The 23,360-nt window shown below is 53.9% G+C and overlaps 5 protein-coding genes across 5 annotated transcripts; 3 read left to right on the top strand and 2 right to left on the bottom strand.

The window, feature by feature from the left end:
• Window positions 1-155: 155 nt before the first annotated feature.
• Window positions 156-8,111, top strand: DSM5745_10441 (uncharacterized protein; the record flags this gene model as incomplete). Its single annotated transcript, XM_026752457.1, has 5 exons — window positions 156-1,122; window positions 1,168-4,264; window positions 4,318-6,870; window positions 6,923-7,677; window positions 7,786-8,111. 5 exons carry the CDS (start codon window positions 156-158, stop codon window positions 8,109-8,111), a joined length of 7,698 nt encoding a protein of 2,565 aa, XP_026598900.1.
• A 551-nt stretch (window positions 8,112-8,662) lies between these two features.
• Window positions 8,663-9,691, top strand: DSM5745_10440 (uncharacterized protein; the record flags this gene model as incomplete). Its single annotated transcript, XM_026752456.1, has 1 exon — window positions 8,663-9,691. One exon carries the CDS (start codon window positions 8,663-8,665, stop codon window positions 9,689-9,691), a length of 1,029 nt encoding a protein of 342 aa, XP_026598899.1.
• A 163-nt stretch (window positions 9,692-9,854) lies between these two features.
• DSM5745_10439 (uncharacterized protein) lies at window positions 9,855-11,336 on the bottom strand (the record flags this gene model as incomplete). The annotated part of the gene is made up of 1 exon (XM_026752455.1): window positions 9,855-11,336. One exon carries the CDS (start codon window positions 11,334-11,336, stop codon window positions 9,855-9,857), a length of 1,482 nt encoding a protein of 493 aa, XP_026598898.1.
• A 2,151-nt stretch (window positions 11,337-13,487) lies between these two features.
• On the bottom strand, window positions 13,488-18,440 carry DSM5745_10438 (uncharacterized protein; the record flags this gene model as incomplete). Its single annotated transcript, XM_026752454.1, has 5 exons — window positions 13,488-16,630; window positions 16,676-17,457; window positions 17,502-17,813; window positions 17,861-17,984; window positions 18,035-18,440. The coding sequence occupies 5 exons, from the start codon at window positions 18,438-18,440 to the stop codon at window positions 13,488-13,490; spliced, it is 4,767 nt and encodes a 1,588-aa protein (XP_026598897.1).
• A 2,983-nt stretch (window positions 18,441-21,423) lies between these two features.
• On the top strand, window positions 21,424-22,908 carry DSM5745_10437 (uncharacterized protein; the record flags this gene model as incomplete). Its single annotated transcript, XM_026752453.1, has 5 exons — window positions 21,424-21,445; window positions 21,499-21,641; window positions 21,760-21,866; window positions 21,919-22,540; window positions 22,606-22,908. The coding sequence occupies 5 exons, from the start codon at window positions 21,424-21,426 to the stop codon at window positions 22,906-22,908; spliced, it is 1,197 nt and encodes a 398-aa protein (XP_026598896.1).
• Between the last annotated feature and the right edge of the window lie 452 nt (window positions 22,909-23,360).

Raw genomic sequence — 23,360 nt, 5'->3', positions numbered from 1 at the left:
ATCTCCATTCGGCGTTCTGCTCCGAAGAGCTGCCGACTCCGAGTCGTGTCCGAACATGCAGGCGGATAGCCTTGATACCTAGGTAGTTAAGGACATGTCCTGGCTGTCTAGTGATTCAATTCTGTCGATCCAGTGCCTCATTGATTCTGCCCGCCATGACACAGTCCAAGTCAGCATCTCCCAACGAGCCCATCGCCATCATCGGCAGTGGCTGCCGCTTTCCAGGCCAGAGCAGTTCGCCCTCGAAGCTGTGGCAGCTCCTCTTGAAACCGCGGGATCTTCGCAAAGAGATCCCTGTTGACCGCTTCAACTCCAAGGCATTCTACCACCCCGACCATAACCACCACGGTACCAGCAATGTTTTGCACTCGTACCTTCTCGATGAGGACCACCGCGCGTTTGATGCGCAGTTCTTCAGCATCAAGCCTGCCGAGGCGCACTGTATGGATCCGCAGCATCGTATTCTCCTCGAGACGGTCTACGAATCGATTGAATCGGCCGGATTGCGCATGGAGGACCTCAAGGGATCCGACACTGCTGTGTATGTCGGTCTCATGTACGCAGACTATGGGGACATGCTGTTGCGTGATCCAGAGTCGTTCCCAACGTATGTTTCCACTGGGACAACGCGCAGTATCCTCTCCAATAGGGTCTCCTATTTCTTCGACTGGCATGGCCCGTCTATGACGATTGACACGGCGTGTTCGTCAAGTCTTGTTGCCGTCCATGAAGCCGTCCAGCTTCTCCGGTCTGGCCGCTCTAGAGTCGCTGTCGCCGCCGGGGCAAATCTTTGTATACTCCCAGAGCCGTACATCGCGGAAAGCAAACTGCAGATGCTCTCACCAACCGGCCAGAGTCGTATGTGGGATAGCAAGGCGAACGGATACGCGCGGGGTGAGGGTATCGCAGCGGTTGTCCTAAAGACATTGCGAGATGCTCTAGCAGACGGCGATCATATCGAGTGTCTGGTGCGCGAGACAGGCATAAACCAAGACGGTCGCACCAAAGGTATCACTATGCCCAGCGCACTGGCGCAGACGGCTCTTATTCGGGACACCTACACCAGAGCCGGGTTGGACCTGCAGCGGCCTGAGGACCGCCCTCAATATTTCGAAGCACATGGTGAGTTATGCACAATGAGAATAGTACCCGACTAACTCGTTTCAGGAACCGGCACGCCAACAGGTGATCCTCTGGAAGCAGAAGCCATACACAAGGCCTTCTCGCAAGCCGGCTGCGACGGACACCTTTACGTTGGCTCTATAAAAACAGTCATTGGTCACACCGAGGGGACGGCCGGGGTGGCAGGGCTGTTAAAGGCATCGATGGCGCTGCAAAACGCAATAGTCCCAGCCAACATGCTTTTTGACGAGCTCAACCCCAACATCGCTCCGTTCTATACCAACCTTGAAATAGCCACAAGTGCCCAGCCGTGGCCGAATCTCGCCCCCGGTGTTCCGCGACGAGCCAGTGTGAACAGCTTCGGATTCGGAGGGACAAACGCCCATGCGATCGTTGAGGCGTACACCCCCGAGCCAGAATCCCAGGTAGAGAGCGATGTAGCATTCGTTCCATTCCTGTTCTCTGCAGCCTCTGACAAGTCCCTCGAGCGGTCCTTGGCCGCATACGCCACCTATTTAGAGGAGCACGAATCCGTCAGCATGAGAGACCTGGCATGGAGTCTCCATTCCCGCAGATCCCGTTTCCCGACCGTCGCTGCCGTTTCGGGCACAACGCGGGAACGGCTATTGGAAAGCTTGCGTGCAAAGCTTGACCCCTCTGAAGCGGCGAAGTCTGCGTCCCAGCCGCAGCAGATCTCCCGCGTAAAGGAACCCAAGATCCTCGGCGTCTTTACCGGGCAAGGTGCGCAATGGGCCACTATGGGCCGGGAACTGTGGCAGCATTCGCCGAAGGTTCGCGAGATAATCAAATCTCTGGACGACGCATTGCAAAGCCTCCCATCTGGGGATCGCCCCGACTGGACACTGTCCGCCGAATTAATGGCAGATGCCGCCGACTCCCGAATTGCATCCGCGGAGGTATCACAGCCCATGTGCACTGCAGTTCAGCTGGTCCTTTTGCAGCTCCTGCATGCAGCAGGGGTATCGCTTCACGCAGTTGTCGGCCATTCATCCGGCGAGATTGCCGCTGCCCATGCAGCGGGCTTTCTGTCAGCCACAGACGCAATCCGCATCGCGTACTACCGTGGTATGTGCTCGCGATATGCGCAAGGCCCGAATGGCGAGAAAGGTGCGATGTTGGCAGTTGGCACATCTCTGGCCGATGCAGAGGAGCTGTGCGGAGAGCCCGAGTTTGAGGGTCGAATTACGGTCGCCGCGGTCAACTCAGCCACCAGTGTGACGCTCTCCGGCGACGCCGATGTTATCGTTTTGGCCAAGGAAGTTCTGGATGAGGAGAACAAGTTTGCTCGACTGCTTGTTGTTGATAAGGCCTACCATTCCCACCACATGGTCTCAGCATCAGACCGATATCTCGCATTGTTGCAGAATGTGCAAATGTCTATCCACCAGCCTTCTGACACCGCGCCTCGTTGGTACTCGAGCGTAACTGGTAACGAGGTGACGTGGGATCAGGCCGAAAATCTCGCTGCCGCCTATTGGAATGACAACCTAGTCAATCGGGTACGATACACCGATGCCGTGGAGTGCGCCGTAGAGAGCAATGGCCCGTTCGATATCACCGTTGAACTGGGTCCGCACCCTGCACTTCGCGGTCCAACGCTGCAAAACCTCCAGGACCTTGGCCAACCCTCTCCAGTTTACACGCCTACGCTTCGACGCGGTGCGAATGGAGTGGAGGCGATGGCAGACTGCCTGGGCGCTCTATGGCAGACTCTTCCAATAGCTTCCCTCGACCTCGCCCAATATGATACTTTCGTCCGCGACGACGACACTAAGCCAAAGCTGCTGAAAGACCTGCCGTCGTACGCTTGGGACCACGATCAAGTTTATTGGTACGAACCCCGGGTGTGGAAAGCAACAAGGAGCAGGAAGATGCCATCGCATCCTCTACTTGGTGTCCAATGTCCTGATGGCGTTGAACAAGAGTTCCGCTGGCGCAACTTCTTAACTCCTCGTGAGCTACCGTGGCTGCTAGACCATCGGATTCAGGGGCAGATAGTCTTCCCCGGCGCCGGCTATGTGTGCGCGGCCGTTGAAGCAGCCAAGGCAATGTCTTCTTCCGATGCAGTCTCAATCCGACTGGTTGAACTGCTGGATATCGCTATCCCACAGGCTTTGGTCTTCACCAACGAGAGCGCCTCCGTGGAGACCTTGGTCTCAATCACGAACATCGTTCACGAGCACAAGGGCTCGAACAATATGTTAACGGCTAATTTCGCTTTCTACTCCGCTGTTGGCAGAGAGTCGACTGTCATGACGCGCAACGCCGCCGGTCGGCTTAGGGTTACATACGGTGAACCATCGGTACATGCCTTGCCGAAACAACGTCCGTCCCTGGCCGGCGACATGGTCGATGTTCCCAGTGAGAGGTTCTATAATTCGCTCGAGTCCCTTGGGTATGGCTACACCGGGCCCTTCCGAGCCCTGACAAATTTGAGGCGGAAGCATGGTGTTACAACAGGCTCCATACTGCAACAGCCAAGTCAGGAGACAGAGTCTTTGACGATCCGACCAGCCACGCTTGACGCCGCCATCCAGACCGTTCTTCTCGCCAGGAGCTTCCCCGGTGATGGTGAACTATGGCGTCTGCAAGTCCCCAGGGGTGTTCGCCGGATTGTAGTGAATCCCATGTTGTGCGAGGTCGCAGATGCGTCTGTCGAGACCGCTTTTCCCGCCGACTGCGTCCTGGCTCAGGCAGACGGTGTGGAAACCGAGGGGGACATTGACATCTATTCGCCTGATGGACAATATACCATGGCACGCATTGAAGGGATGCAGGCTGTCCCAGTTGAGGCCGCGACTGCTGAGACTGACCGGCCATTTTTCAGCGGCGTTGTCTGGAGGCATGTCTCTCCTGATGACGAGGCGGCTCCTTTCCTGGGCCGAGCCACGGCAGATAACTATGAACTGGCGTATGTTATGGAACGAGTCGCAGCTTTCTATCTCAAACAATTGCATCTGAGTTTCCCAGATGATGACGCCGCCCGTCACAAAGGCCCATACATCGGTCTTCTAAATTTCGCATCTCATATTACAAAGACAGTGGCTGCTGGCGAGCATCGATACGCACGACCAGAATGGGTGGAAGATAGCCAGGACTTGATCATGCGCGAGAGCCAGAGGTGAGTGCCGAATACGCGCCCTGCGTAGAAATGGCAATATTGATCCGTTTCAGGTTCCCGGAAAACGTGGATCTTGCTCTTATGCACATTATCGCAGAGCACATTGTCGATGCGGTCCGCGGAGACTCGCACATCCTGGAACATCTTACCAAGAATAACATGCTGGCTAGGTATTACGAAGAGGCCATGGGCATGCGGTACTATATCGAGCATCTCGGCAGAGTGGTCGGGCTTTTGGGACACAGGTACCCGCATATGAAAATTCTAGAGATTGGTGAGATCTGCTTGGTACTTACCCTGGCGCAAATGATGGAAACTGACTTGACTCCAGGAGCCGGCACCGGTGCAGCGACCAAGCAAGCTTTGAACAACCTGGGTGGGAGCTTCTCCAGCTACACCTTCACCGATATATCCAGCGGATTTTTTGACAATGCCCGCGAGCTGTTCGGCTTGCAGGACAAGATGCGTTTTCAGGTCCTCGATATTGAGAAAGACCTTATCTCACAGGAATTCCCAGAGCATTCGTACGACCTTGTAATTGCATCATTTGTCCTTCATGCAACTTCAACTCTCAAATCCAGTCTCAACAACGTTCGCCGCCTGCTGAAGCCCGGTGGGTATCTGATTTTGCTTGAAGTGTCGAACCCGGACGTGGCCCGTCTAGGGTATATTTTCGGGTCTTTGCCAGGCTGGTGGCTAGGCGCTGAAGACGGTCGGGTCCTTTCGCCTTGCGTGACGAACGCAGAGTGGGATCGTCTATTGCGCGAAACAGGGTTCTCAGGCATCGACACCGTCACGTCGGACGTTGACTCATTGCCATTTCCAGCGTCCACGATTGTGTCCCAGGCACTCGACTCCACCGTTGAGTTCCTCCGCGACCCTCCACGGGCTGGGTCAACACCAAGACTTCTCGATAATGCGACAGTGGAGATTGCCGTCCTAGGCGGCGTGTCCGAGCGCATGAAGGCTGTGCGCGAGGAAATCCTGCATCAGCTGACACTGCGCTTTGGTTCAGTCTCTGCTGTCGATAGTTTAGAGGATCTGCAATCCAACCCTGAGCTCATTCCTTCGGGAGCATTGACACTAAATCTTTCCGACTTGGACGCGCCAATTTTCAAGGACCTGACGACAGCCTCATTGGCCGGGATCAAACTGCTGTATGAGCAATCACGCTACGTACTCTGGGTGACGGAAGATTCTCGTGGCGGTAACGCCTATCATCATCAAAGTCTCGGGCTGGGACGCTCAATGGCTGTTGAGATTCGCCATGTCCAGTCCCAGTTCCTTGATCTCGATGTTGTCACCACAAAAAGCGCAAGTACTATTATCAGTGCGCTGTTGCGCTTTCTTTTAGTGAACGTGTCAGAATCCTCGGATCGTGCCCAGGAACTATTATGGTCCACCGAGCCAGAGCTGGCCATCGTTCAAGGCAAGGAAATGATTCCTCGAGTCAAGCTCAATCACGACGCCAACACCCGGTATAACGCCACACGGCGCCCTATCTCGGAGCCGATCAATATCCGAGCAGGTAATGGGGTGATCGAGGTGGCGCGGACGAGCAGCGGGCGGTATTCCGTCGTCCAGTCTTCGATCCCGAGCCCTGCTTCAACGCTGGCTGTCGCTGGGAAGAAGAGAATCCGCGTAGATACGTCGTCGTTGAATCCCATCCCATTGACGGGGAATGACTCTCTTTACCTTTTTGCCGGTATCATACTATCGACCAGGGAGAAGGTCATGGGCTTTGCTACCACCAGTGCTTCAATTGTGGATGTTCCCGACACCTGGATCATGCCAGTGGAGGGCGACGTCGGTCCCTCGCTAAGTGATGCGCTGTCGCATATTCTTATACGTTCCATCCTCACTCTCGTGAGCGACGGGGGCGTTTTGATAGTAATTGGGGAGCATCAACCGCTGACCGAGATGTTGCAGCGACATGCCTCCATCCGCGGAATCCGAGTCATCTTCATCGCATCTGGGGAAGCTCCAGGCATAAAGCCAATGATGCCATCGGCTCAAGTGACTTTTCATCCGCAGGCACACATCCGTACCATAAGAAATGCCCTGCCTAGCATTCCGGTCTCAGTGTTGGACATGGGTCTTGACAGTGGCGAAGGTGGCATTCTTTGGGGCCAACTTCGCTCAGCGCTGCATCCAGACTCTACCTTTGAGAAATTGAGCGCAATCCTGGATCGGCCAGTCCGGTACACTTCGTCAGATGTGGCAGCTCAAGTCATCCGCGCCATGTCTTCACTCCAGAGATGCCAGGCTTCGGCGACACCTGCTGACAGCCAAATTAAGGACCTGACAATCCAGGAAGTGCCAGGTTTACCTGCAGACTCCCAGTCACCGCTCCAACTTATTGACTGGACACGTCCTGAAACAGTGACTGCACTGGCGAGATCGGTCGGCGAGTACCCACTTATCAAAAGTGACAAAACATACTGGCTTGTTGGCCTAACCGGTTCGCTGGGACTTTCCCTGTGTCGCTGGCTGGTACAACATGGCGCCCGTAACATTGTATTGACAAGCCGTAATCCAAACATTGACGGTGAAGCCCTGATGGAAATTGTCGGCTGTTCTGGAGCAAGGGTTGAGATATATCCCGGGTAAGCAGTTTCCCGAACGTACTCGGCCAGTGCAGTTTCTAACACTCCCCAGCGACGTGACCGACCCCACCAGTCTCCGGGCAGTTTATGATCGAATCAACTCCACGCTCCCTTCGATCGCTGGTGTAGCTCAAGGTGCGATGGTTCTGGACGACACACTGATTAAGGACATGGACATATCATCCATGGAGCGCGTCATGAGGCCCAAAGTAACAGGCAGCATTCACCTGGATGCTCTCTTCTCACCCTCTCCGACACACGCTCCCCTGCCCCTGGATTTCTTTATCTTCTTTTCCTCCGCCACTTGCATCACTGGCAACATCGGACAATCCAACTATGCCGCGGCAAATATGTTCATGGCTTCGATGGCAGCCAATCGCCGTCGGCGGGGGCTCGCAGGGTCCGTCATCCATATTGGCGCAATCATGGGGGTCGGCTACGTGACTCGCGAAACGACAGAAGCCTTGCAACGGAATCTGCAGAAAAGTGGGCATGTCTGGATGTCGGAGGGAGATTTCCACGCTGTGTTTGCCGAGGGCATCCTCGCCGGGTATCCAGAGACGCATGCAGACTTCGGAGGGGGCCATGGTTGGGAGAACGGCGAAATCATCTGTGGCCTGCGACTGACCGAAACCACCGACGAGCAAAGACCGCTCTGGACGTATAACCCGCAGTTCCATCACCTGGTTCAGAGCGCTTCAAATACCTCGTCGTCGGATGAAGACAGTGCCCTGAATAAGCATATCTCGCTCAAGTCCCAGCTCCAAGATGTCAGGACGTCTGAGCAACTTTTCGACATTGTCAAGAGTGAGTTTAAACCCAAACTATCCACGACCCTGGCAGCCTGCCTAGTCCAGGCTTCGCCGGTCGTCATTTTCGTTATCAAATAAACCAGCTAACAAGCCAACACTCTAGATTCCTTCCTCAGAAAGCTTCGCATCTTGCTGGGTATCTCGCCATCAGAGACAAGCGCATCGGAGCAGCAAAATGTAGTTGAGAGAGTGGCGGAGGAACTCGGTATCGACTCCTTGAATATCGTGGAGATTCGCTCATGGTTCCTCAAAGAACTAAAGGCAGATATTCCCGTGCTAAGGATCTTGGGAGGAGCCACAATTGGCGATATTATCCGCTTTGCGTTGGAGAAGGTGCCGAGTGAGCTGGTGCCGAACCTCGTCTCTGAGGTGGTGGAGGATAGTGTTGTGCAGCAAGGCAAGGCGGCGACCGTGACTGTTGCTGCTTGAGGCAAGGATGAGGTACCGGCCGGGGTCCAGTGTGACGGATTTCTCTGGAATTGTTTTCTCCATGTGGATGAAACAGAGGACGCAAACGGAGAGATTAAGTGGACTGGAAGGAAGGGAGGGAGGGAGGAAGGGAGAGGACCACAGTTCTTGTGCTGAGTCAGCAGCCTGTCGCATGGCTGACATAAATCTGTGTATGCTGAGTCAGCTGCCCAATAATGCTTCGTCAAGTCTACCATGGTATTCCCTCCTCTCTCCTCCTACAACACTCTCATCCACTCTGCCATCTTCGTAACTCTTTCCATCGTATCGCATCATTTCCTCTCATAGATATGCCTGTCCGCTTGTCTTGCAACAGGTGTCATGCCCACAAACTGCGCTGCTTCAGGGAAGATGGGTGCTCTTCCTGCAAACGCTGCCTGGCCGCAGAAGCCGCCTGTAGATACAGTCAGTCCAGGCGCGGTGTCCGACCCCAAGGCCGAAAAGTAACGCTGAGAGACCGGGACATGTTGCCTTCTAGCCCAGACCCCCCTGCTAATCACATTTTGGAATCCATGGATGCGTCCTCGCTTTGGCCGTTGCTCCCCATGGAAGCACTCCCGAATCACGCCGTTGGGAGTGAGCAACCACAGCTTGATTACGGTGCCGGTGACCTGGATATCTTTAACTTCCCTACCGGGTCCGGTGTCCTTGTTCAACCTGAACTGAGTGCTCTTCCTGAACTGCCAATCGATGTCCCGGTCCTACCGCCCGCTGAATATATAAATCCGACACAGACGCAAAGCCCCGTCTTGGATTTGGAACGCAAAATGAACCAGCTATCGCACAGGTTGTACGAACATATGTCGCAGATTCCGTTGTCACCTACATGCGCTCAATCCGGGCATACCGAAACCCACCCCGTGGACAGTTCCCCTGACTTGATGGATTTCCACATCGACCAAACATTCACACTCACCGAGTCTGCAGTAGACGTGGCGAACCGATTCGCCCAGGTCTTACGACAGTCTCGAGAAGCTTGCGAGTCAACAGCCGTCATCACGCAGACCGATACCTTCCCTGGTTCTACACCCATACCACCAGTCGTAGGCCTGGCCTCGCTGTACAGCTTTCTCTCATGCCAAACCCGTATATTGGATGCCTGGAGTGTAATCTTCACCCATATTCGCAACTGCGCGCAGGCAGCTGAAGCTAGGTCAGCTGTCTCCGGTCAAGGCATGGTGGTCCGCGTCCCGAAGGTCGAAGTAGGGTCCTATAAGCCATCGACTTCGACCGCACTGCATGTCCAGTTGTCTCTCATGGTTCGCAATACTACGGCACTAAAAGAGACGATCAGGGTGTTGGTTCACGAACTGTCTACCCCGTGCGCCGCGAAGTCCGCCGATGTAGTTGCATTCGATTACTGCGGCTCCGTGGATACTGCATCGAACGCGACCAGTGGTCAAATTCGGGACACATTGGCTGTCTCCATGTGCCATGACCTCGAACACCGGGCAACTGCGATTGTAAGGGACGCTGAGAGGGTGAAGCAAGCCATAGAGGAAGTTGTGAAACGCGCAGAAGGGGATATTTTCGGTGGGTAAATCAGATTTCTTAAGCTTTACCTATCGCTTATCTTCTTTGTCACATATGTACTCCATATTCTGCGCTTTAAACCAGACTGCTGACCGAAACGCATTTGTACATCGCCAGTCTGATGTTCATAACCTCTCCTCCGGCAAATGAGCAAACAGGTTAACATTAAATCTATCTTGGATCCTCACTGCTGCCGAGGTAACCCTGTATATCTTTGCAGATCTTCATTATCGACTCCCGCATCTTCTCCTCAACCTTCCCCCCTTCGGCGATCCCGAGTGTGTGAAATGCATCCTTCAAGTTGCCGGGATCGACCTGACCGCTCGTCTCAAGTTTTATTTCTCGCATCGCTTCGTCAAGCTGATCAAAAAAATGCCTGGTCACCTGGAGCAAGATCCGTATCTGGAGAGCTTTTGCGCCCGCAACCTTGAAGCCGTCCAGTTGGACCGTGGGCAGGATAGGCTCGAAAGAGGCTCCCGTGCTTGCTGTCGACAAGGAATCGCAGATCATAGAGAAGACCCCTTTGCAAATGCGCATCAGAGTCGTATGGCAGGTCATGATGAGCAATACCAAGAGACCGTCAACAGGCTGGCTGTCCTGTTGATTATCTCCCAGCTCCATGCCGGCTGTAGTAGCCGCGGACGTCGACGCTCGGCAAGGGCGCCAAAGCGGCCCCGTATCGTCTCCAGTCCATTCCACTTCATTCGCTGCGTCCAGATTCGCACCCAGGCTGCCGGTAGAGGGCCAGGTAGGTCTACTACCAGATCGGACTCGCAGTTCCCGAAGAGCGCGGAGTAGGTCTTCTGCACTCTGTATCATCCTTCCGACCGCATAGTGCGCACAGTCGCTTTGGTTTGAATCTATGTATGATGGCGCCGATATCGATCCCGAGATGTGGTTTGACGGCGTTGCAAAGAGGATTGTGCCAGCCACCCTTCCCGATTCAAGGAGGCTCAAGTCGGCAAGGAGACCAGCACTTATTTGAGCAAATCGCTGGTTCCAGTTGACGGGATGATTGGACAATAACCCCACATCCTGCTGGTGCGTCGAACGTCGCTGAGGTCTTCGGGCGTTCTGAGAGGTCATATCCATGAACTCGGGAATGGGCGATGTGACAACGAGAGGGTTCGGCGCAAAACTGTCGGATGTCTGGACTGGCATCTCGACATGCGCGAGATTGAAAAGGTCTGGCGAGCCAAGCGGCGAGGGCGGCAGATGCATCAGCATCTCGGTCGGCATCGGCGGTTGAGCGGCGTACCCTGAGCCCGGCGGGGATGGTAAGGGTTGAGGCTCCTGGAGCATGGCGTCGATGGTCGCATCGCCGAAGGTGAACCCATGCGGATCTTTCGGACCCTCCCGGGGCTCATGGCCTGTGATCTCTGGAGCCGCTAACCCTACGGCCATGTCCGAAGCTTCAGGTCTGGGTGTGAAAGATGCGGAGAAGGCGCCCAATGGGTCCAGATGCGTGCCCCTGATTGTCGCTTCCTTGCTATGTCGACGCGCAGACGTGGTGAGGCAGCGGGTGCCTGCCCTCATACAACGGCGGCAGATGTCTTCCACTGTCGCGCTCAGACGCTCGCATCGCAGCTTTTGGGCACGGCAGCGGTCGCATGCAGACCGACGGGGCTGGTCGCCGATTGATGGTAGCTCCATGCTAGTCATGAATAGAATCGAGAAGATCAGTTGAGATCGAGATCGATGAGGCCCCTGCAGTAACCCATACTGCATTGGCCCAAGGCTAAGGGGCTTGATCTTATATGAGACAACCAAGCGCACTCTAGCTTCTGCTAAAGGTACCATCTTAGGTGATCATGCATTGAAACAGTAAATCCGTCCAAGCAGGTTTATTTCATTCAGTATCGATCTGCCTGGATTTTGCCCTAGCATTCTAGGTATCGCCTCCGCTTGCCGCAAGAGTGAGGTAATGGAATGGCCTCAGCGACTGGGTTACTGGAACATAGTGCCGAAATGCAGTGGATTAAAGGCCTCCCGACCTATCCTGGTCGAGCTCGTGAGCCCGAGCGCTGTTGATCTCCTGCAGATGCTGGCTTGTCGTGACCGACTCTTTTTTCTAGTGGGTTTCCCGCCAGCCGCCATAAGCACTACTGCAAGTGATTCAAGTCGTTCGAGTCCGGCACCTACCTTGAATTACAAATCTTGACACTGCCATAAAGCATGAGTGAGATTTTACAAGTGAGACGTGTCAGAGAAGAGCTGGGAAACTGCATATGACTCTCAGTCACGACCCGTCTCTATTTCTGCTTTCCCCTCTCGAACCATGCCACAAGTCAGCACAAAAGAAGTAAAGGTTACGAATAGTTTTCAATACATGTATGATCAGCAAGTGAGAAGACCCAGTAAGGTCCCGCTGACGCAGCTGAGCACCCTCTGCTCCGGTATGTCAATTCATGTTTCTCTTTTCTCTGTCCAGAGGATGCGTCCACTGATTCGCTTTATACCCAGCTGGAGGGATTCCTACAGCCAGCCATGGTAGGTCAAGCTTCGACGCGGTTTTGCTGTACTGCGTACCATGCATGGGGTATCGAAGACAGCTGCAGGGCGAAGAACCCTTGATGCGTAAGACGAAGTGGGAATCCAACCCCGGCCCATCGCGTTACAGCTACAGGGGTCTAGCCTAGGCTAAGGTTACGTTATGTTGGACAAACAATGACACCTGCCAAAGTCCACATGTCGGGACGGTGCGCAGAAGACGGGATACGGCTCCCCGCGCAAGTAAGAGTTGCCCTCCTGGATGGAGAGGCGTCCTTGTACTTGGGATAGCATAGCTTTTAGTGATAAACGCCCTTTGCCGGCCGGCGGCACGCCCCCATGCCGCGAGAGAGGTCTACTCCTACAGTTACAGGGTACCACTATCTATTGATGGGCCATCTCATTCTCCTGTCTTGGTGGACATCACTTGGAGAGCCTTTTCTTTTTATTTTTCTTCTTCTTTTTTGCTAGCTTGTTAATCACATCATCTGCTTCGCACTTCTCCGCGGGGTAGACTACTTTACAGGCCGTGAAGGCCATATTTTCTTTTCTGTTGCTCTGACACCTACGTCAGACAACCTACGGAGTTAGGGTACATAGATCGACAGAGCAAGAGCGGCGGAGCTCAAACTTTAAGTACGTTGTCAGAGTCAGACACGCCTGGCTTAGCCCACCTTGCTAACGGACGGCAGCCTTGGATGGCACTCTGAACAGGGTCACAAATGGAAAGCCCCATGGGATTTTGAACTGTGAATGGTGCCTTCACGAGGAGATAGAGGGAGTATTCCGGTAATAAGTATTATGCTTGAGGCGCAGCTGGTAAAACTAAAGAATTATATGTGTCATCTACAAAGACCATCTTCACCTTCGTCGGAGAGTCCATTAATGTCCATCCAAAAGAAACAAGTGATAATGAGAATGCAATCGATGGCGAAACCTTGTATCCCTCGAGGGGGCAATCTTTGAATTTCATGAAATATTAGTTAGGTATGGAGAAGAGTAAGAACGAGAACGAGAATCAAAAGCAAAACGCTGGTGCTGGGTGACGTGGCTCGTAGGCTGATTGGAGCGTCGATAGCTCGTACTCATACGGAGCTATGAAAGGGTATAGATATGAAGGGTCATGCTGGGCCAAAATGAAACAATAAGAGCATATGGGACATTACCAGGGAAGCTGAAGTAAACAAGTATGCTAACAAAACTGAACCGTCGAAGACAGATGGACATAACCAAGGAAATTCGTGAATCGTGATGTGAACGGAACAAGGAAAACAAATAAAACTGTCGCCTTGAGAAAAGTGAAAATAGAGAAAGCTAAATACGACCATCAGCATCAGGCACAGGAATGCCGTCATGGGATACGCGGTTCTCGTAGCCATAGCCATTGCCATAGCCGGACGAAGGCCCGGAAGCCGTCGGAGAGCCCCAAGCATCTGAGCCCCGACTACTGCGCCTTGTGAGGTTTCGGATCTTCGAAGAGAAAGATTCGTTTACGCTGCGGTTCCTCCGATGCTCGAGTGACATACGGCGGCCGATTTGAGATCCCACCTCCGTGGTCGCGGTATTGCTGCTCAGAGCTGGGCCGGCCGTCATAGCCCGTGGGAGTAGGCGACCAAGGTTCTCGTTGTCAATGACAATGTCAATAGTCCCTGAAGATTCACGCTGGGAACCGGCGCCCGAAAGTGAGGCGATTGAAGCTGGAATCGGAGGTGGTGGCGGCGGAGTGTTGTTGTTCAGATGTTGTAGCTCAGGGAGAATAGGTGGCAATACCTTCTCCATTGTCTCCTCAATGCTGACGGTGACAGGGGATGAGCCGTAGTCGTAGTTTACACCAGCGGTAGAGAGCTCGCGTGAGCTCTGGCGGCGATGGTGGAGGCTGCCCTTTCGATCCGAGGACCGGCTTCGAGGGATGGTCGGGTTGAAGTGGGGGTGCATTGGCATGTCCACGTGTCGGGCTGGGGGTTGCACTTCGGGAACTGGGACAGACATGGATCGCGGGATGCGTTCGGCTTCACCTTGGTATCGTGCATCGCTAAGGAGGAGTGGTGCGGTATCTATTTGAGGCGGAGCCGACGGAGGAGGGGGTGGAGGGGGAGGCATCGGCTCGGATTCAGAGGCTCCACTGTATTTCGGATGGCGCATTGCGCGAGGCGTCGCTGGGAGGCCTACGGGCCCGCCAGAGCGCGAGGAGTTCGACTCGGAGCTACTCGGGTAGTCTGGCGAAGCCTTGGGCGGAAGCATGGTGCGACCCGGCGTGCGAGGTGTAAATGATTGCACAGAGAAGGGTGGGCTCTCCAGGACACCTCTGGTATACTGGATCTCTCCCGGGAATGGAATGTTGGGAGCGGACGGGTTACGGGCAAGCGAGAGACGCCTTGCTTCGAGCTCTGCGGCAGCCAGCTCCTTCCTCCTCATCTCAGCCATGGCATCGGGTGAGAGAATGGAAGCCGGTATCACGTTGACTGCTGCGTCAGGTTTACTCTCGGCCACCTGAGGCTTTTGAGTGATGGTCGACTCGTTAACAACAATACTGATTTCGTCTCCAGTCATTCTTGAATCAGACTCCTGGCGGGTTCGAGAGCTTGGTCGAGTGCGGCGTCCGTCGGCGGAGGGTTCACGCCTTGAGGCAGACGGACGACGGCTACGGCTACGCTGACGTGTTCTTCGTTCCCTATCGCCTGACACAAACTTGAGGGCGTCCTCCGGGTTTGTCATGGGTACTGGCGATGGTGGCGACACGTTTCGCAAGCCTTGTCGATCGGAGCTGCGGCCTCGGTTCGACTGATCCATCGTATCAATGCGGTTGGCCGCGTGTCGGCTGGACGAGCGGTTCCTCCGGCGTTCAGACGAGTTTCTGGACCGTGGCTTTCGTACTCGGCTGGTACTCCGAGCTTTTGATGTTTGCTTGGCAGCGTATTGGGCCAATTCCTCTGGGGACATGGAGACGGGCGAGGAAGGTGATCGCTTCGCGGGCTGGACATACCGCTTCTCATTGCGTCCACGGGTTGTATCATTGGACGCTGCTCTCGACTTCGTCTTACGTGCGCTCAGCGTTGTCGAGTCTTCGGTGTTCCGCCTGCCACGGCGATGTCCGGAAGTCTTTCGTGAATGAAAGCTTGCTTCATCCAAACTGTTGATATACTGATCGATACTTCGCCCGCTGACGCTAGGACTCTTTGTAGTACTGAAGCTGTTGGCGGTAGAAGGAGGGCTTCTGAAGCTAGCCGCTAACGATCCAGATTGTACTTCGTCGTGAGAAGATTCCCCGGGCAGGAAGCTGAGGTGTAAGCCGTCTGGCTTCCGGTCCCTAGTACTCAGGCGGCTATCCGACCGCTCCCTCAAGGCTTCGAAGATACCAGGCGTTGGCGAGGGTAGGCCTTTAATCGTGGCAAATTGATCTGCGGTTGCCTGAACAGCTGTCTGAGGACTTGGTTTGAAGCCCTCTTCAGGATCGTATCGCGCAGACGGCAACAAGCCAAGATCATCTTCGGACTCTCTTGGCTGACTTTGACTAGTGTCGTCGTTTTCTGACGTAGACCCGTAGTCGACCAACTTTTTATTTTCTTTGAAGAGGAAGGTCGGGGGATGAACATCGACTGGTGTCTCGCCAATTGACGGCAGGCGTTGCTTTGGGAAGCCTGGAGTCCCTGATCTAGAGTTCATAGCGTTGTTGAGGCTTTGGATATTGTTCAACTTGTACGATCCAAAACCTCCTGGCGACATTGCGGAAGACCCAGCCGCTGATTCGGCGATAGGAGTGATTCCTGGAGCGTTGGTGGGCGTACGATCATCCGATTTCAGGCCAGGGAAACGGTAGCGCTGGTTTGAGTGTTCGTTGAAACTGGTTATTAGCTTAAGCGAAGGGGCTTTGAGGGATTGTCCATTGCCAGCCGCGGAATGTGGTTGCAGGAGACTAGCAGGGTTGGGATAGGCAGGTTCCGGCGATCCCATTGGCGACCTGCCGGGAATCATTTCATTATAGTGCGCTTGATGAACAGCTGGGGATGCCCAAGGATCAGACGGCTCCACACCAGTACACATGAAACAGCGGATGGCGAGCTGTTGCTGAGAGTGGGCGACAACATGCTCACCCCATCGGCGAACGAGGTACGACTGCCGTTGCCAGTCGGTTGGCATAACGAGGCAAGTCATGAGAATGGCCTCCATATAGTAATTCTGCGAGACATACACTTCGACGGCCTCGTCCCTATCACCCAGACCAATCAAGACCGTAGCCGCAGTATGCACATCACCGAGTTCAAGAAGTTTCTGCGCAAAGGCTTGACCGACCTTGTTTGCCTGAGACTGGCCATTCATTTGACTCAAGGCCAGTAGCATCCAGTCCGCGATTGAAGTTGGGCCAGCGCTAATCATTGATACCATATGATCCGTGTCTGACTCGTCAATCCATTGCGCGAGCAAGATCGCCGCTGCGCTGCCTGGGGGGTGCCGATACACTAGGAAGGTTAGTTGAAGGTTTGACAGCTTGGTGGTAGACATACACTCATCCTTGATCAATGCCTCAATATCGCCGTCCCAGCCAAACACCATACTCAACATTTGTCGTCGTAGGTCGTCTGGAGTGAGGCGAGCTTCATCAAGGGGCTGTTGAGTCCTATACGGCACGTCGTTTAGGCGGGCGCGGGTGAATGGAAAAAGGTCGACGTTTTTGTCCGCTGGGCTGAATTGAACTTCATTTCTTAGACGCGAACCTGGTCGGGAACTCTTCACAGACGACATTGACACGGACGAGGCGTATGCAAAGGATGGCTGGGGGGTTTCTCTGCCCCCACCGGCAGACGTCAAAGAGAAGGAAGTCGCAGTATGCGCCGACCGTGAAGGAGGAGAGTACGGGGGTTTGTATCTGTCCGAAGAGGCTTTGGAGCTGACGGAGGCGGCCCGACCACGGGATGATTCAGGACTGCTCAACTCTGCACGCTGTTGCTTTACAGCCTCAATTCCACTGGCATCAAATGGCGCGCGGCGTCTTGAAGAGTATGAAGAGCCCGATTCTCTCATTTCCGGGGCATCCTGCAAGGTACGCGGAGATTTTGTTCTCGCCCTCATCTGATCTAAAGCTGCGGTCATTGAGTTCGTTGGAGGGTGTTGCACGTTCGCCACCATTGCTGGACTTTCCAGGTCATATTGTTGGACGGTATACTGAGGGCCGAGGGTGAAAAGAGCGGCGGTTGGGCCGTAGTTCGCAATACCGAGTGGACAGTCAATGGTGGGGATCGGCTCGTACGTTATATGCTTCGTTTTGACGTCCCAGGCCCACGTTTCCCTGTTGAAGTTAGAGCAATGCCGTGGAAGCGCGGAGCGACATACCCATCTAGATATTGTATAATCTTTCCATTCTTGGACCAACCCATCCATTTTGGCTCCGACGGCGACGAGGTATCAGATCTTTTAAGCACACGAATCACACGTGGAACATCCTTGCCGGGAGGCTTCGCAACGCTCCATACCCTAAGGTCTCCATTCCCCGACATTGTTGCCAGCATGTCAGACTTTTGCTTCGATGATGATGCGTGCCATGCTAACGACACTATTGGTGAGGGGCCTCGTGATGTGGTCATTGTGTGTAGGATCGTAAAGGTCGGCAAAAGCGTAGCAATGAGAATTGAACCATTTTGGTAACTAAATAAAGTTAGTCTCACAGCTACTTCGCAGGTCTGGCCACATACCCAATGGCGTATGTTCGACAATCAGAGGCCGGTGCCAAAGCCGTAATCGGGTCGAATATTGTACGGCAGGAGACATTGTCTGAGGTTGACGGCTCGAACAGTATAACATCACCTTTTTCATTCCCTAGAGACTGATAAGCGGAGGCCAATCGTCATCAAGTATGGCGGAATTACCGAAAGCAACATTCCCATTCCGCATCCAGGAAGCAGCCTTCAATTGCTCAAACGAAGCAAAGCGGGCAATGACACTTCCCGTGAATAGATCCCAAATTATGGCCGTCTTGCTGGCATCGTAGCTGACCACCAGTCTTCCTGCTCCACGCTCGCTCACATTGTCAACGCATATGAAAAGTATGTCCTCCTTGTGGTTCTCGAAGCGGCGTTCGAGGGCGAGCGTGTCATGGTGGAGGCAGAGGACGGTAGAGCCCTGAGCATAGAGGAACAGCGATGCGGTAGACGCACACGCTTCGAATCTCGCCGCGCCCATCTGTGTCTGCGTAGGCATTGGCGGAGGCACCGACACAATCTTTGACGGCCGAGTATCCGGGACAGGATTTCTATTCCACGCAACTTCAACCATTGTTCCCGCCAACTCAACAGCAAACCTCCGCTAGGCCAGGTAAGCGGTTCACGAACGCCGAACGGGGCGTCTCAGGAGGTAGGCCGGTAACGAGGCTTGAAACGTCAGAAGCATCACCGCTCGGGCAGGAAACGCATCGGAGGATTGGCTAGCGATCTGGGGAAGGATGGAGCGGTCCTGAAGAAAGCTGCTGTCAGCACCAACACCGGTATGCGGAGGAGCGGAGGCGGAATACTCTGAGAAAATTTTCCAGACGCAAAAAAACGAGATTTCGAATCTGCAAGGCGAAGGCGACACAGATGCAGGAGATAGCTCGGTGCCAGCTGGGATGATGGAGGGGCGGGGAGGGGAAAGTGATGAAGATCGGCGAGGAAGGTGATACAGACTGCCAGCCGGATGATTATACGACGGTCAGGACAGCAATCTGCTTATGAAGATATCAAGGTCGCTTAGGCGTCGAGCAAAAGCCCACAAATTAAGATTTCCCGCAGTTGGACTCGGAGACAGCAGGCGATGAAGGCAGCGGACCAGCGGTAAGGGTCGATCGAAATCTCCAGCCTTGAAGCAATCGGAGCTGCTGCCAAGGGGCCGATGGCGCTTCTGACGGGACGGGAGGCATGCAAAGACAGGTAATTAGCGGACGAGAGACCTCATGGTGAGGCATGGTCTCGAGATGAATACCCAACGAGCATCACGAAGGCATTGTTCATTTGGTGTTTGCTTGGTTGCCGTCCAATTGTCGCACCAGCAGCGTGCCCGAGCGAACTCAGAGACTGAGCACATCGCCAGTTGTGTTCTGGCACTGGTTTGCGCTCTGCACGATCGTAAGACCGAGAATCAATCATTTCGAATCCTGGTCCCCGCACCGCTGATTGGCTGCATGACTTTCTTCATCTGCAGCTTCGTCACTCAGCCCACCAATCAGACATGGCACCTGCAGCCTTGGCGGTGTCACGGGACCCAGCAGGGCGCGTAAATTGATGGCTGCCAATGACGAACTGGCCACGCTCATCTTGCGCAGTCGAATCACATTCCACACTCGACTTCTTCCCACCGTCTCCGCGCGAGAGGAGGCAGCCAACTGTACCAAAGAATGCGCCCTGCCCCTATTTAACAGGGGCGTCCGCGGCAGCGAGTTCCCTGGTTTCGCATCTCCAAAGCTGGGGAATGCGACACGTGATGTCACTGCAACATTGTGACTGTGGGTCTGCGGGGATATCCGAGAGCTTGGACGTGATGAGATTCTGCTTGACAGATGTGATGAACTCCACCCCGGACAAAGAAAAGACGCGCTAACTGACCGATAAATCACGATGCAGCCTCAGCTACGAGTCGAAATTTCTCGGAAGCCACGCTCAGACCACGGTCGACCCTCGTTGAACCCGGACGAACCCCTCAAGGATCTTCGACATCACATTGCTTTCACGCCTAGCTCAATCCTTCGGCTGTCAGCTACTCGGAATACATGACGCAACGCGACTACCGGCCGTTGGGCTTGGTCGGTTGCGGAAATTGCTGGATCAGCGGACGCTAAGATGAGCTATCCAGCTCAAGCATCATGCTATCCAGCCTCCCCTGGCCCTCCGCAATAAACGGTGTGCGGAGTTCTCGGTCAGCCTCTGCTCGGTTGCGCTGAGGCTGGGGACAAGCCAAGGCATGGAGATATGGTCATAGCGGCTTGGAGATGTGCAATTGCCCGATCACCTGCTATTTTTGGACTGATACCGCAAAGCTAGAACTCGAAACCCTCCCAACACCGGTGAATGACAGAAGCTGCTCCTTGTTCACGAACCAGCTTTGACCGAATCATACTTTTGCCGCGGCCGGTATGACGGTAGGCTTCGAGGTCACCAGCTCCTTCAAACTCTTAATCCGTATACGGCGCCCGATTGATGCGAAACGCCACACGAAGGTCAAGAATATATCTGTAGATAGATTGTACCATCGGCTTGAAGCTCAGCGTGGTGCGTCGAGGACTCTATAATCGACGCTTTGTTGGTCCAGCCAGATATTCCCAATGTGATCCTTCGGATCAGCCATTCCGCAGGCTCCAAACGGATATTCCTGGGCCCAAGTATTTGTTTGCTGCCTCGATTCAGGATTCACTCTGCTTTGCGGAAATTCCGTCACTTGACACCGCAAGACGTCTCTCATGGAGTTTGATATTAGTTATCGGTTCCCGTGCGGTAATGCTATTTATCGCAGTGCGACTCCTGGAGACTCGGATCAGTAAATGCTACACTTCCCATATCTCTAGAGTCCGCTATACTTAGATCACTAGAACTGGATCTTATCTTCTAGTCATATATCGTCCATGTTCGAAATTCATACCAACCTCCGCACGGTGGTGCCAAGAATATATATCCAATAGCCCCAAGGATCCTTAAGCATACTCCGAAAATACTTTCGCCGCGTCGACCTGGTTATTAAAAGGGAAGATGTCAGATATTACCGCTACCTATGCTGTTTGACGAAAATTGTCAATGCGAGTCGTAGTGGCGCGAAAGAAGCTCACCTCGTACCCATTCGGAGAATTTGCCGGATCGGCGCGAGAGCGGAAGCAACCGATAACACTACTGCGGAGTCTATCCAGCATCAAAGTGACAACGATCAATTTGATATCATGGTCTATGGGCTTGGCTTGACTATGGCAAGCGCCGTGACCACCGACGGAATACAAAGCGGCTAGTCTCATAGGCTGCCCTCCGCGGAGTTCCATGGACGTTGAAGTCTTCCGGTGCCACCCCATGTTTCATGACGCTGACATGATGGTGTAGGAATCAGGTTCTGGCTTCAACAATGGCCATTCAGGCTTCAGCTCCGCAGCGCAGCTCCGATGGCATGACGCCGGCGGCCGAAGTATAACCTTCTCACACAAAAGACACTGCCGGCTCCCGTTGATATCGCATAGTGAGCTCGGATCTATCTCCATTGAATCACTAACGCAAAACACTATTTACTCCCATGAAGCACAGCTTTCGTTATGTCCGCAGCCAGCACATCTGGTACTGTCTGACTTTTACTCATCCTGCTTTCTCAACCCGCTAACCTCGCACAGAACTACCAAAGTACCCCTTCGCCCGCCCCGAGAAATCCGTCGACCCCCCGGCCGAGCTGAAGAAGCTGAGACAGCAATGTCCCGTCAGCCGAATCCAGCTATTCGACGGTACGCCCGGATGGATCGTTACGAGGCACAAGGAGGTTTGTGAGATGTTGCAGGATGAGAAGCTGTCGAATGTGAGCCTCCACTCTACCGACCGGGCTCAAGGATGTTATTGGGACTGCGATACTGGAGGAACATAGGGCTAAGATTTAACAGGACCGATACCGCCGCGAGGGATACCCTGAAATACACCCCGGAGCGAAAAAGGAGGGCATAAGGCCGACATTCGTTCACATGGATGATGAGGAACATGCAACACACCGGTATGATTTGAATCCTACGCCCCAAGTAGACAAACATACTGAGATCGCATAGAGCAATGACAGAGCCCTTCTTCACAAAGTCCGCAAGCACGGCCCTCAAACCGCAGATCCAATCCATTGTCGACTCCCTGCTCAACAAAATCAAGCAGAAAGGCTGCAAGGACGGCCCAGTTGATCTCGTCGCCGAACTCGCAACACCGCTAAACCCCAAAGTCCTCCTCCTGACCATCTTCAAAGTTTCCGAGAAAGACGCCAACGACCTGCTAAGCTCCAATGCTTCGCTCGGCGGAACAAGCGGAACGGCCACTGAGTCGGGACCCTCGGACGTGCACGAATTCATCACCAAGCTAGTTGACAGTCGGATCGAGAAGCCTGCAAACCCGGAAGACGATCTCATTAGCAATATCGTTGTCAAGCAGTATCAGAAAGGGAAGTTCGACCGAGACGGAATGATAAACCTGCTCTATATGGTTCTTGTTGCGGGCAACACGGCCATCATGAGTTCCGTTGCGCTAGGCGTTCTTACGCTCCTGCAACATCCAGAGCAGCTGGACGAGTTGAAGAAGAACCCGGACCTTGCGGAGAATGTCGTCGAGGAGGTTCTGCGGTATCATACCCCGTCCGCACTGAATAGTCGACGGGTCGCGAGGGAAGATACCACGCTTGGTGGACAGGTACGCAACACCTTTACCACCATTCCGACCTACACGTCATCATCAATCTAACATAATTCTTCTAGGAGATCAAAGCCGGCACAGGCATAATCGGCTCCGTGCGCTCCGCAAACCGCGACGAGCGCGAGTACCCGACCCCAGACAATTTCGACATCCACCGCAAGATCGACCAGAACAAGAACCTGGCTTTCGGATACGGCCCGCATAACTGCCAGGGTCAGTGGTTGTCGCGATTCGAGCTCCAGGCCGTGTTCGCTACGTTGTTCCAGAAATTGCCGAACTTGAAGCTCGCTGTCAAGCCTGAGGAGCTGGAATATACGCCGCCGACGCAGAATGTGGGCGTTACAAAGCTGCCTGTGTGGTTTTAGCGGAGTCTCAAGTGAGCCTTGTGTCTGTCAGTCTTGAGTTCATTCTGGTTTTCTTAGTGCGCTATCTTTCCTATCTTGAATATCTGAGAAGCATGTTATATGTAAGATCACAACAGAATGAGTTGTTAAAAGCACAGAATTGAAATTGTCCGCAAGACGAAGCCGAGGGTCTCGCTACTGTGTCTCTGCCCAGCTGTAGAACAGGGACAGACGTAAGAATGATGAGCTTGGCCTGTGGGTCAGATGGCTTCTAGATCAAGTTTCCCCGTAGATCCAAATGCTTAGCCTTCCTTGACGTTGGAAATCAAATGGCATTTGATGGATCCTAATGCTCGTGAGTGACGTCAGAACGATGAGCACTACGATCGAATCGCACGCGTCTACACCCATCAAGTCCACCCTGGGCATATTAACTGCAACCTGCAGTCTCGCCGAAACCCAGTGGACCTGGG

Source organism: Aspergillus mulundensis (assembly GCF_003369625.1).
Source record: "Aspergillus mulundensis strain DSM 5745 chromosome Unknown scaffold_15, whole genome shotgun sequence".
In the NCBI taxonomy this organism is placed as follows: Eukaryota; Fungi; Ascomycota; class Eurotiomycetes; order Eurotiales; family Aspergillaceae; genus Aspergillus; species Aspergillus mulundensis.
The sequence above is the reverse complement of the archived record's forward strand: the minus strand, read 5'-3'. Positions and strand labels throughout refer to the sequence as shown.